The sequence below is a fragment of the Misgurnus anguillicaudatus genome, chromosome 20, assembly GCF_027580225.2.
Source record: "Misgurnus anguillicaudatus chromosome 20, ASM2758022v2, whole genome shotgun sequence".
NCBI classification, from domain to species: domain Eukaryota; kingdom Metazoa; phylum Chordata; class Actinopteri; order Cypriniformes; family Cobitidae; genus Misgurnus; species Misgurnus anguillicaudatus.
Window position 1 is genome coordinate 12,832,053 of NC_073356.2, and position 13,204 is coordinate 12,845,256.

Sequence of the window (13,204 nt, forward strand, 5' to 3'; positions counted from 1 at the left end):
CCTGTAATTGATGTTCTGCAACCTATCCAACAGATTGACAGGAAGTGCTCACGCTGTAATAAAGAGGGAATGGTGTATCACACAAGACAGATGAGATCTGCTGATGAAGGACAGACTGTGTTCTTCACCTGTATACATTGCAGGTATAATTAATACCTTGGGCATTCACGTGTCTGTCCTAATCCTTGAAAATCAAGTGCTGCTATTGATTATAAATTAATTTTTGGTTTAAATAAACTAATGTAATTAACTTTTATTTGGACTTTTTTCCTGTGTTACAGGTACCAAGAAAAAGAGGACTCCTAAGACAACTGTCATCCTCTTTCCAGTTGTGATTTGCAGTTCAGTTAGATACATTGCTTGACATTCATGATTAAAGTTTGTGGCTGTTACAATTTTGCAATGTACATTGTAGTTTTATAAAAAAAATTAAAATAAAGTATTAATGTATCAAAAAATGAAGTCATGTTAATATGTGATATATATATTTTATTCCAAAATGCTGAAAAAAGGACATGCATTTTTTAAATGGATTTTTTATTGCATTTTTAAAAATGTTATAAAAATTGAATGTGTTCTCTGGAGAAAAATAAGTCTAAGCAATGCAAAAATAAATAAATGAAAAAATAAGTATAAAAAGAAAAAGTATAAAAAAGAAAATAATTTTTGAACAGACATTAAATTCTAAAAAAAAAAAGTAAAGTTTTGATAATTGCTGACATCTGACAATAATTTATTCTAGGCTTGTTCGAACCGACTGCCGGATGACGTCGAAGCACCGCGAGACGAAATTAGACTTCGTATGATTTCTCTAATCGTTCTCGCGGCACCTCGACCCCATCCGGCTGTCGGTTCTTGCGAAATGAGAAAGTAGATTTTAGAAGAGACCCCGCCTACTCTCAGCAACTAGCCAATCAACCGCCCCAATCTAGCGGTCATGTGACCATCAACATGGCGTCGCCGATGAAAGCATAGCATACCAGTAAAGAAAGAAGTCTCTGTTATTAAATGGATTATTATTACTATTTTGCTCGCTGACACTGGTAAAATAAGGTGAGTTGTTACTGTACAATATATTTACTTTGAAGAGAAAAGATGTTGCTACAACATAGAACAGCGACACATTTAAGAGAAGTTTTAGGATGTTGTCTTAGTAGACAGCAGGAAGCTGCAGATTGTATTGTTTATAAAATGATGTCGTAATTAAAATAATGGTTGTTTTTTGGTCTCTTGTGAATATGTGTTGGTTCAAGGTCACATATACGTGTAAAGAGAAACGCACATTTGGAGCAGCACATTTGACGTTGTGTTGTGTTGTTGAATGTAACATGTTTTGAAGTAAATAACCTTCAACATATAAACATGAAATTGTGTTTTTACAGATGAAGCTTCGCGTTCAGCTCCAATGTAAAAACTTGCACGAGTTTCTGAGGGAACTTAGCCCAGATATACTGGACAGACTCTACAATCATCCAGCAACATGTCTGGCTGTCTACAGGTTCATATGCCGCATTGTTTTAAATATGAGCTCATATATATTTATGTTATGCACATATATTTCTGTTAGAAATATATGCAAGTGAATTCATTTATGTAGATGCACAGTTTACAAGCAAATCACTTCACAAAAAAGTGTATTAAAGCTTTAAATACTGAATTAATATATTCACTGTGCAGAATTAACATGCATTATATTTCTGGTGTCAGAAGCTAGCAAAACATGTCTGATGTAATTAATAACATCTGTTGTTAAATGTAAAAAAACCTCACTTATTACATCCAGTTAACAGGACAACGATTGCTGTTGTTTAAAATGATTACAAAACTAACTAATAAAAGTGAAGTTAGTTGTGAGAAAAAGTCTAGCATGAATTGTTTAACAGTGCCTCTTAGCTTAATATTTTGTAAACTAATGCCATGACAGTCATATATTTATATATAGTAGTGTCCAAAAATTATGTCTGAGGGAATATTAGCACACTATTAATTTAAAAGTTTGATAATTTGTAAATTTATGCTTATTTCAAAATGGAGAAAACACAAAACTTAGTTAAGATATTAATTTGGCAAAATTATTTGGCAACAAAAAGCAAACATACAGCATACATTGGCTACAGTTATACATAAGGTTTTTGCATTAAAATATCCCAAAACTATTAATACAGTGTTATGCTGCGTTTACACCAACCGCGTTTCAGGTGTCAAAATCACATCTACTTGAACAGTTTGTGCATTCGCGCGTCAAGAGCAAAGTAGACGCAAGAAAAAAAGCAAGCATTTGACGCGCGTCAGAGGCAAAATCCGCTTCTTGTGGGAGGGGCAAGTGCTATGCGGTTGTCTGTTTGCAAGATGACTTTGATTGTACATTTATGGAGAGAGTTACCGCTTTGTATTTGGTAACCTTAAGCTGCGTTTACACCAACCACGGTAGAGGCGTGAAGCGCGAGTGATTTCAATGTTTAGTCAATGTGAAGACGCGTTGACGCGCGCCTGGAGGTCCCGCGGCGTCAACGCGTCTTCACATTGACTTAACATTGAAATCACTCGCGCTTCACGCCTCTACCGTGGCTGGTGTAAACGCAACATTATGCGGCTGAAACTGCCGAATATAACATCTATTTAATATATATCTATGGTCTGAGCTGTGTGATTAAATAGAGGTGGGACAAATTTGCATATTCATAGTTCTGTGTATTTTAAATGAGGCAAGGGTGTACGTGTAGAGTTACATTCAAGCTGTTTTAAAGCACGAAGAAAGTTTTAAGTGATAAAGTTATCGACTACAGGGGTACTTTAAGAGTCTGAATACTTTTCTGAAGGCACTGTATATATTGATATAACTGAGCTTACTCAATGAGTGCTGCTAATTGGCTTATTCTTCTTCTTCATTTGGATGCAGAGAACTTCCAGCACTGGCGAAAAATTATGTAATGCGGATGCTATTTTTAGACCACCCCCTACCACAAGCCGCAGTTGCTCTGTGGGTAAAAAAAGACAGTCAAAAGTGAGTACAATATTAGTGGGTTGTCACACAATAGCTGTAATGTGAAACATCACACATATATCAATGTATCACCCTGCCTTTGCTTTTCCCAGAGACCACGATCAATGCGTGTCTGTGTTAACCGGGTTACGACTCTGGCACGTTCAGCAGCTTCAGGGTGGACTCCAGGGCTTTGTGCTTAACCCTGTGTTTAAAGACAACCTGCGGATAGCACTGCTCGGCGGGTGAGGATTGTAATATTGCACACCCAATTATTTTTGCTCATTTCGAGTTACCTAACAGATCTTGTGTATTGGTTAGCGGTAAACCATGGGCGGATGAGGGCAGCAGTCTCGGTCCTGATCGTCATGCTAGAGATGTGGAGAGTCTCGATCGCTATGCCATGGAGCGTTGGGAGGTCATCCTACACTTCATGGTGGGCTCACCGAGCGCTGCCGTCAGCCAAGATTTGTCCCAGCTGCTCATACAGGCGGGGCTCATGAGGAGGTACGGCACACAGTCGGCACTACAGTGATTAAAAACAAAGTAGGTCAGATAAGAAAGGTATACCAAAATGTTTTTTGATGATCTTATTTTTCAGTGAGACTGGCGAGGCTCCTTGCATCACGTCAGCAGGGTTTCAGTTTCTGCTATTGGACACCGCCTCTCAGCTATGGTACTTTACCCTGCAGTACCTTAAAACTGCACAGGTCAGTGCTTTCTGGTTATCTTCTCATGTATTTGACATGAAATGTTTACATTATGGTGTTAAGACAGTGGCATCAGTTTAATATTGATAGGGTTTATACGTATGTACTGTCTGATCTTGCTATTATATTGATTTATGTTAAAGGAAAACACCACTGTTTTTCAATAATTTACTATGTTCTTACCTCAACTTAGACGAATTAATAAATCCCTATCTTTTTTTCAAAGCGTGCACTAAATCTTTTTACAGCGCGTTGTGAATGTGTTAGCATTTAGCCTAGCCCCATTCATTCCTTAGGATCCAAACAGGGATGAATTTAAAAGCCCCCAAACACTTCCATGTTTTCACTATTTAAAGACTGTTACATGAGTAAGTATGGTGGCACAATACTTTGACCTTGGTGCGCAGTAACATTATCACTCCTAACTACTCCCCCTCTCGCTCAAATTTCCGTCAATATTACTGCGCCCGAGATCGAAGTGCTGCAAACTAAGTGCTCTTCCGCAATACAATATAGTTCTCATTTTTTATCTGCTTAAAAAATGGCCCACGTTTTGTTTTGTGCCACCATATTTACTCGTCTAACTACTCATGTAAGATTCATTAAATAGAGAAAACATGTAAGTGTTTAGCAGCTTCTAAATTCATCCCTGTTTGGATCCTAAGCAATGAATGGGGCTAGTCTAAATGCTAACACATTCACGACGCATTGTACAAAGATTAAGTGCATGCATTGAATAAAGATAGGTATGTACTAATTTGTCTAAGTTGAGGTAAGAACATAGTAAAATATCTAAAAACTGTGGTGTTTTCCTTTAACATAGCTAGTGGGTTTCATAATGTTATAATAATGATTACAAAATCTCTCTGTCACTCATAGTCAAGAGGTATGGACCTGGTGGAGATACTTTCCTTTTTGTTCCAGCTGAGTTTCTCCACTCTTGGTCGGGTGAGTCAAATATTCAGGTCCATTTTGCCATATGCCAGGTAATTTTTGTTGTTAAAGATAGTAAAGTTGTTCTTGTTTTTTTTTCTTTTAAAAATACAGGACTATTCTGTGGAGGGCATGAGCGAGTCTTTACTCACATTTTTGCAGCATCTACGAGAGTTCGGCCTTGTCTTCCAAAGAAAGGTAAAGTAGAGGTCTTCACGGGTTCACTTAGATCCGAAAAACAAGAGGTCCGACCCGAGACCCTAAAAGTTAAAAACGGATGTGACTAGACCCAAACTAACCTCCACTGTTTGCCAAGAGTGCTTGCGACATTGTGTGGCTGGCAGTAGGTTAATTTTCATTGAGCCAGACCTGTCAATCAATTTTGAATGCCCATTTTAGAGGTTACCTTGGTATAGTCGTCAGATTACAAATGGAAACAATTGGAAATAAATGGAGCAGCATGCCAAATTGGTTCGGAGGCCACTGGGGTTTCCTTCTGTCTGACTGGTGCCTGTGTCGGTGCCTTTAAATTTGGGTCCAGCTGGGTACAAATATTGCACTGGGTCGGATCGGTCTCGGGTCTAATTTTCTCAGGTTTGTCTTGGGTCCGATCTTTCTTTCTTTAAAAAAATTTTTTTATGCACGTCGGCTACGGGTCTTTTTGTGTCGGGCACATTTCTTTGGACCCGAGAAGACCTCAACATTAAAGTACTCTTTACCACTACATTCAGGATTAAACTCATGTAATACATCTCTCTATAACCCTAACTCTCCCAACTATTTTTATATTAAAGTTTTTATTAAAAATGGTACTTTATGTACAGACGCTATCCATGATGCTTAAATTGTTTTGAATCCAATCAATGATTTGCATTTTTGACAGAGGAAATCGAGAAGGTATTACCCCACAAGGTTGGCCATAACTCTAGCTGCAGGCGTCACAGCGAACCCCACGTCTGGCTCCGCCTCCACTGCGCTTGGCGCTACACCAGGAACAGGAGACACAGGCTTTATTGTTGTAGAAACCAACTATCGCATATACGCCTACACCGGTGTGTTCACCCACACATACTACTCTAAAAGGGATCATTAGCACTGTACAAGATCAGTAAAGGAAAACCTTTTTATCTCCCTCTGTTTGATAGATTCTGAATTACAGATCGCACTTGTGGCTCTATTTAGTGAGATGCTGTATCGCTTTCCTAATGTGGTGGTGGCTCAGGTCACCAGAGAATCAGTGCAGCAGGCCATAGCTAATGGCCTTACTGCACAACAGGTGAGAGACGCACACAGACGACGCTATTACTCTGTTGACTAGTTTGTATCTTCTAACTGTATTATGTCATCTTCAGATCATTCACTTCTTACGGACCCGAGCTCACCCTGTAATGCTTAAACAGGTAATAAGAAGTTTTTGTGTCTATTTATAACGTCGCAGATTATAACAACAGAATTTGTGACACTAAAACAGATTTTTGCATGCATGCTTTTCTTGGTGAAACTTTGGCATTTTTTGAGATAAGTCTTGGTAGTTGGAGTTTAAATGGGTCATTTGTTTAAAAATCACATAATTTTCAACATACCATACATACAGTTGTGTTCAAAATTATTCAACCCCAACTGAAATTGATTGTTTTGGCCGGTTTGACATTGATTTTGATCATTCAGTCATCCTGCTTACAATTACATCAAAGAGGCATGTGTAGGTCAGACAAATATAACATAACATTTATAATGAAATAACCACAAATGTCTTTTCTGTGCTCACATCATTATCAGTTTTATTCAACCCCCAAGTGACATTCAATCTTAGTACTTAGTACAACATCCTTTTACAGTTAAAACAGCTTTTAAACGTGAAGCATAGCTTGACACAAGTGTCTTGCAGCGATCTACGGGTATCTTCGCCCATTCATCATGGGCAAAAGCCTCCAGTTCAGTCACATTCTTAGGCTTGCGCACTGCAACTGCTTTCTTTAAGTCCCACCAGAGGTTCTCAATCGGATTTAAGTCTGGTGACTGCGATGGCCACTTCAAAATGTTCCAGCCTTTTTTCTGCAACCATGCTCTAGTGGATTTGGAGGTATGCTTGGGATCATTGTCCTGTTGAAAGGTCCAACGTCTCCCAAGCCTCAGGTTTGTGACGGACTGCAACACATTGTCATCCAATATCTCCTGGTACTGAAGAGAATTCATGGTACCTTGCACACGCTGAAGTTTCCCTTTACCTGCAGAAGCAAAACAGCCCCAAAGCATGATTGACCCCCCACCATGCTTCACAGTAGGCAAGGTGTTCTTTTCTTCATAGGCCTTGTTTTTCATCCTCCAAACATAGCGTTGATCCATGGGCCCAAACAGTTCTAATTTTCCACAGAACACTATCCCAAAACTTCTGTGGTTTGTCCACATGACTTTTGGCATACTGCAGTCGACTCTTCTTATTCTTTGGAGACAGCAAGGGGGTGCGCCTGGGAGTTCTGGCATGGAGGCCTTCAGTACGCAGGGTGCGCCGTATTGTCTGAGCAGAAACTTCAGTACCCACATCTGACAAATCTTTTCTCAGTTCCTCAGCAGTCACACGGGGACTTTTTTCCACTCTACGCTTCAGATAGCGCACAGCAGTCGCAGTTAGCATCTTTTTTCTGCCACGACCAGGAAGCGTTTCAACAGTGCCCTTTGCCTTGAATTTGCGAATGATGCTTCCTATGGTGTCTCTTGGTATGTTTAACATCTTCGCAATCTTCTTATAGCCATTGCCCTTCCTGTGAAGATTAATCACCTCTTCTCTTGTCTTCCTGGACCATTCTTTTGACTTCACCATGTTTGTAACCACACCAGTAAATGTTTAGAAGGAGTTGAGTATCACAGTCATTTTAAAGCTGCCTAATTGGTGCTTATTAGGCTTTATTGTTGTTCCCTGACATCCATAGGTGTTTTCAATACCTGATTGAAAACACTTCAATGAACCTCTGTTCTTCAGAGTGGTAGTTCTTTAAGGGGTTGAATAATTGTGTCAATGAAGAATTCACAAAAGATACATTTACTACTATATTACAAAACCAATTGATGTCATTTTAGTTGCATATGGTTCTTTAAGAAGTCATTGTAGGATTTCATTCTGAAAACAATTACAAATGTACACTAAATTCCCTAAAACCCTTAACAGCATTGGGGGGTTGAATAATTTTGAACACAACTGTAATTGTTGCTTCTCTAAGCCCGGCCTTTCTAAAATGATTTTTACAAAGTTAATTTTTCTGAAAAGAGAGTTTGCTCTGATTGGCTAGCTGTCCAGTACTTTGTGATTGGCTGAATACCTAAAGCGTGATATGCCCCTAACCATATTTGGAATATCTTCTCACAAAGCAATCTGCTTGTTAAAGGAATAGTCTACTCATTTTCTATATTAAACTATGTTATTACCTTAACTAAGAATTGTTGATAGATCCCTCTGTCATCTGTGTGCGTGCACGTAAGCGCTGGAGCGCGCTGCGACGCTTCGATAGCATTTAGCTTAGCCCCATTCATTCAATGGTATCAAACAGAGATGGAGTTGGAGGTGACCAGGCGCATCGACGTTTTTCCTATTTAAGACGAGGAGTTATACGAGCAAGTTTGGTGGTACAAAATAAAACGTAGCGCTTTTCTAAGCGGATTTAAAAGAGGAACTATATTGTATGGCATAATAGCACTTATGGGAGTACTTCGACTCGGCGCAGTAACACCCTCCCTCTCCCATTATGAGAGTGAGAAGGGGAGCGGACTTTTCAGGCGAGTCAAAGTACTCCCAAAAGTGCTATTACGCCATTAAAATATAGTTCCTCTTTTAAATCCGCTTAGAAAAGCGCTACGTTTTATTTTGTACCACCAAACTTGCTCGTATAACTACTCGTCTTAAATAGGAAAAACGTTGATGTGTTTGGTCACTTCTAACTTTATCTCTAAATGGTACCATTGAATGAATGGGGCTAAGCTAAATGCTATTGAAGTTTCGCAGCGCGCTCCAGCGCTTACGTGCACGCACACAGATGATAGAGGGATGTATCAACAATTCTTAGTTAAGGTAATAACATATTTTAATATTGAAAATGAGTAGACTATTCCTTTAAGTCAGGAAGTAAGGAATAATGTTTCCGGGTCCAAGCCTCCACTCATTTCAATTGCGTATACTATTTAAAAAGCCATTTATGAGCACTGTTTATTCATATTACAAATTTAAACCAAAATGTAAACAATATATTAATAATTCGTAAAAAATCCACTTCTACAAGTCCATGTTTGGTCATCTCAGATTTAGTTATGGAGGTTAAAATTAGGATTGGGTGTTTTTGGTAGTTTTGCATTATGATACGAGTGTATATTAGCATGATTTTTTGTTATTTCTGTATGACATTTGAGATCGGTTGGACCCGAAAGCACTACATGAAGTCAGAACGGGTGTGCCTTGTACATTTTAAAAAGTGAAGCTGTTGGCTTTTTGATCGCCCCCTGGTGGCAGGATGCAGTTCAATTCATAAATCTCTATTCAAACGAACGGGACAAATAAAAAGGTCAAAATAAAAAAATTAATTACACTTCCAATAAAATTTTCTGAAAGATAGTTTTGGTCCTTAAGGTAGTTGTTATCGAGCTGATATACGTTAAATTGTTTATTTCGTGATAAGTTTTATTTTAGCTACTAATTTAATGCTATAGAAACGGCGCGTGTCGTTATGATTGACATTTGTGATTGACAGCTTCTCTGAGCGGACTCTCTAAGCTTCGGGGGAAGATTGAGGATATAACTAACTTGTCATTTTCAATTCCTGTGTTATTTCCCCCAACAAAATGAATTGTATTTAACTTAAATTAACAGTCAAATGAGATGATGAAGGGGCGTGGTTGAAGGGCGCGTGGGAGTTTGGGAAATTTGATATTGCGGCTCCGCCTCGGGGCTCCACGGACGATTCCTTTTGTGCGTGCCCTGGCTCCAAACTGATGATTTTACATAACATGGCAGCGCCCATTTGTAAAAAGCGGATACAGCATCTCCACGACATGGGGGCGACGGCAACAATACTACAGCGAGAATAAAAATTACACCTCCTTTGTTTATACATTTTTGGGCGGTGAAATCTTCCCACACCGTGATGTAATTCACGTTTAGAAAGAATACCCTTTGAGTTCGAGACTTTAATCTTTGCGATTCTACGGATCTTCTATATGCACGAACGGCTTTTAACTCTCCAGATACAAAGGAAAACATAAAATGGCATAATATGACCCCTCTAAGTTTAGTTTCACAAAAATCTTGGTGGCTGTGAGATTTGTTTTAAAGAAAATATTTAATGATACATTAATAATCTAATTTATTTTAAACCCTGTTAATCCCATTGATTTAAAATCCAATTAATCCTGTTAGTTTCTCCTTTTAGATTTAGATGTCCCTTAGGTGTCTCCCTTGCAGCATATAGTCATGACTATTCTGTACCGCTGTGCAAACATTCACTATTCTGTATGTGAGTGTGCTTCTGTATCTCAATCTGTTTCAGACCCCTGCACTCCCCCCAACCATAACAGATCAGATCAGACTGTGGGAGCTTGAGAAAGATCGCTTGCAGTTCACAGAGGGTAAGTATCTTTGTAAATAAAATTAGCATTAATACATTTTGATCTTCTGGAAAACTAGAATGTTAAAATTAAGATATCTGTTCCAAAGCATATTTGCCTTTCACCTCAGCTACAATTATGCATTTCTTCAATTATTCTGTTTTATTTAAATGATTTGAATAGCTGTATTTAATAAATTTTGCTCTTTTATATACTGATGATGATTCATTTAAATTCACCCTGTGGGAATATTTGGAGAGCTCAGATGCCAACAAACTGGTATTTCTGAATGGCCTAAGGTCAGGATTATGCGGATTTGAAGCAAAAAGTATTTGATGAATGTAAAATACGAGCCAACAGCATTTGTTTAATATCATTATCTCATTCTTGAAGGAGGTGGCATTTTGCGGCGTTTACATCTGAGATCCACATTTACATTTAATATAAAAGCATTTTAATGGTAATATACACTCACTTAAAGAATTATTAGGAACACCTGTTCAATTTCTCATTAATGCAATTATCTAATCAACCAATCACATGGCAGTTGCTTCAATGCATTTAGGTGTGTGGTCCTGGTCAAGAAGACAATCTCCTGAACTCCAAACTGAATGTCAGAATGGGGAAAAAAAAGGTGATTTAAGCAATTTTGAGCGTGGCATGGTTGTTGGTGCCAGACGGGCCAGTTTGAGTATTATCTGCTCAGTTACTGGGATTTTCACGCACAACCATTTCTAGGGTTTACAAAGAATGGTGTGAAAAAGTATGCGACAGTCCTGTGGGCGAAAATTCCTTGTTGATGCTAGAGGTCAGAGGAGAATGAGCCGTCTGATTCAAGCTGATAAAAGAGCAACTACGACTAAAATAACCACTCATTACAACCGAGGTATGCAGCAAAGCATTTGTGAAGCCACAACACACACAACCTTGAGGCGGAAGGGCTACAACAGCAGAAGACCCCACCGGGTACCACTCATCTCCACTACAAATAGGGAAAAGAGGCTACAATTTGCACAAGCTCACCAAAATTGGACAGTTAAAGACTGAAAAAATGTTGCCTGGTCTGATGAGTCTCGATTTCTGTTGTCAGAATTTGGCGTAAACAGAATGAGAGCATGGATCCATCATGTCTTGTTACCACTGTGCAGGCTGGTGGTGGTGGTGGTGTAATGGTGTGGGGTATGTTTTCTTGGCACACTTTAGGCCCCTTAGTGCCGATTGGGCATCGTTTAAATGCCACAGCCTACCTGAGCATTGTTTCTGACCATGTCCATCCCTTTATGACCACCATGTACTCATCCTCTGATGGCTACTTCCAGCAGGATAATGCACCATCTCACAAAGCTCGAATAATTTAAAATTGGTTTCTTGAACATGACAATGAGTTGACTGTACTAAAGTGGCCCCCACAGTCACCAGATCTCAAGCATCTTTGGGATGTGGTGGAATGGAAGCTTCGTGCCCTGGATGTGCATCCCACAAATCTCTATTAACTGCAAGATGCTATCCTATCAATATGGGCCAACATTTCTAAAGAATGCTTTCAGCACCTTGTTGAATCAACGCCACGTAGAATTAAGGCAGTTATGAAGGCGACAGGGGGTCAAACACAGTATTGGTATGGTGTTCCTAATAATCCTTTAGGTGAGTGTAGCATGGGAGTTTGTTTCTATTCCATGTTTGACCAACATGATTTATTCTCTAAAATCTAAATGTCAAACTCTATTAGAAATATGTTAAGTGATTTTGCATTTAAAAAGAAATACATAACGCTACATAAAACAGACTGAATTCTAGGTGATGCATTTTGTGCTTTTTAAGTTCTTATATGACAGTGTTGTAAAGTTACAAATCCCATTTGCCTCTTCTACACCATGTTTTTTGTTTTGTTTTTTAGGAGTATTATATAACCAGTTTTTATCCCAGGTTGATTTTGAAGTTTTGCGGGATAGAGCTCAGGTAAAGAAATGCATCTTCAGCATTAGGTTTATTATGTAGAGTTTGTCTTTAGTGTTCTGACCTGACCTGTGTGAAACGTCTGCCCTACAGGGTTTAGGTGTATTGGTTTGGCAAAACCCAGCTAACAGGGTCATGGTGGTGACACCGCATGGACACAGCGAGGTTAAGAGATTCTGGAAAAGACAAAAGAGTCACACATGAAAACAAAACAAGACCACAGTATTTCTTTGTCACGTGAGGAATGACATAAATCCACTGTGTGCTGTCACGTGACAGACCTGTGATGTACAAAAGGCAAAGGCAACCTTTTCATGTATATGAAAACTTTTTTTAATCTGTTTAGAAAACATTTCAACACCTTAGATATTTTCAAAACTGCCTACGGTATGTACATAATCATTACAATATTGACTTATTTTGCTTTTGTAACTTTCTGCTCTTGAAGATTTAACGTTTGTGCTTGAGGTCAAAATAAATACTGTTTACACTGAGTGCTTTTCTCTGTTGTTTGATAACATGGAAATGTAGTCCATAAAATTTCCACTTCAGTCACAAATAATGAGGCAGAATTAAAGAGATGCCCTATGAAAATTCACAGGATCAGAAGAATAAAGTGAATTAAAATTAAGTCTTAGTGAAATACTGTTATGAGAACAGATTCAAGTCACTTTTGCCTCAATTAAAAGAATACAAAATTAAGCCAGTGTGTAGGACAACTTTTAATAATTTTTCATAATTGTCATGACAACTTATTGCAGTGCGGAAAATTCAAAAGTGTATTAAAATGCATTGCAACTAGTGCTGTGTATTAAAGGTGCAGTGTGCAATTTTTAGAAGGATCTCTTGACAAAAATGCTAAATAATATACAAAACTATATTGTCAGGGGTGTATAAAGACTTTTCATAATGAACTGTTGTGTGTTGTTTGTAACCTTAGAATGAGACGTTTTTATCTACATACACAGAGGGTCCCCTTACATGGAAGTCGCCATTTTGTGCCGCCATGTTTCTACAGAAGCCCTTAACGGAC

At 38.5% G+C, this 13,204-nt stretch overlaps 2 protein-coding genes across 5 annotated transcripts in view; both read left to right on the plus strand.

Moving 5' to 3' along the window:
• polr1h (RNA polymerase I subunit H) overlaps window positions 1-462 on the plus strand; it is a 44,922-nt gene extending 44,460 nt beyond the window's left edge. For all 3 annotated transcript variants that reach the window (XM_055219107.2, XM_055219108.2, XM_073858122.1), the window contains exons 4-5: window positions 34-143; window positions 282-462. In XM_055219107.2, coding sequence (XP_055075082.2) covers window positions 34-143; window positions 282-306 — 135 coding nt within the window. In that variant the 3' untranslated portion in view covers window positions 307-462. The remainder of the gene's footprint in view (window positions 1-33; window positions 144-281) is intronic.
• Window positions 1-12,665, plus strand: part of gtf2h4 (general transcription factor IIH, polypeptide 4) — a 57,123-nt gene extending 44,458 nt beyond the window's left edge. The window contains exons 1-14 of one of the 2 annotated variants that reach the window (XM_055219098.2): window positions 895-1,053; window positions 1,383-1,498; window positions 2,900-3,004; window positions 3,097-3,228; window positions 3,305-3,490; window positions 3,585-3,693; window positions 4,573-4,641; window positions 4,741-4,824; window positions 5,510-5,678; window positions 5,772-5,902; window positions 5,979-6,026; window positions 10,158-10,236; window positions 12,113-12,174; window positions 12,265-12,665. In XM_055219098.2, the coding sequence (XP_055075073.1) occupies window positions 1,383-1,498; window positions 2,900-3,004; window positions 3,097-3,228; window positions 3,305-3,490; window positions 3,585-3,693; window positions 4,573-4,641; window positions 4,741-4,824; window positions 5,510-5,678; window positions 5,772-5,902; window positions 5,979-6,026; window positions 10,158-10,236; window positions 12,113-12,174; window positions 12,265-12,375 (1,401 nt within the window). In that variant the 5' untranslated portion in view covers window positions 895-1,053 and the 3' untranslated portion in view covers window positions 12,376-12,665. Of the gene's footprint in view, window positions 1-894; window positions 1,054-1,382; window positions 1,499-2,899; window positions 3,005-3,096; window positions 3,229-3,304; window positions 3,491-3,584; window positions 3,694-4,572; window positions 4,642-4,740; window positions 4,825-5,509; window positions 5,679-5,771; window positions 5,903-5,978; window positions 6,027-10,157; window positions 10,237-12,112; window positions 12,175-12,264 lie in introns of those variants that run through there. The other variant, XM_073858121.1, reaches the window with a different exon arrangement.
• Window positions 12,666-13,204: the final 539 nt, after the last annotated feature.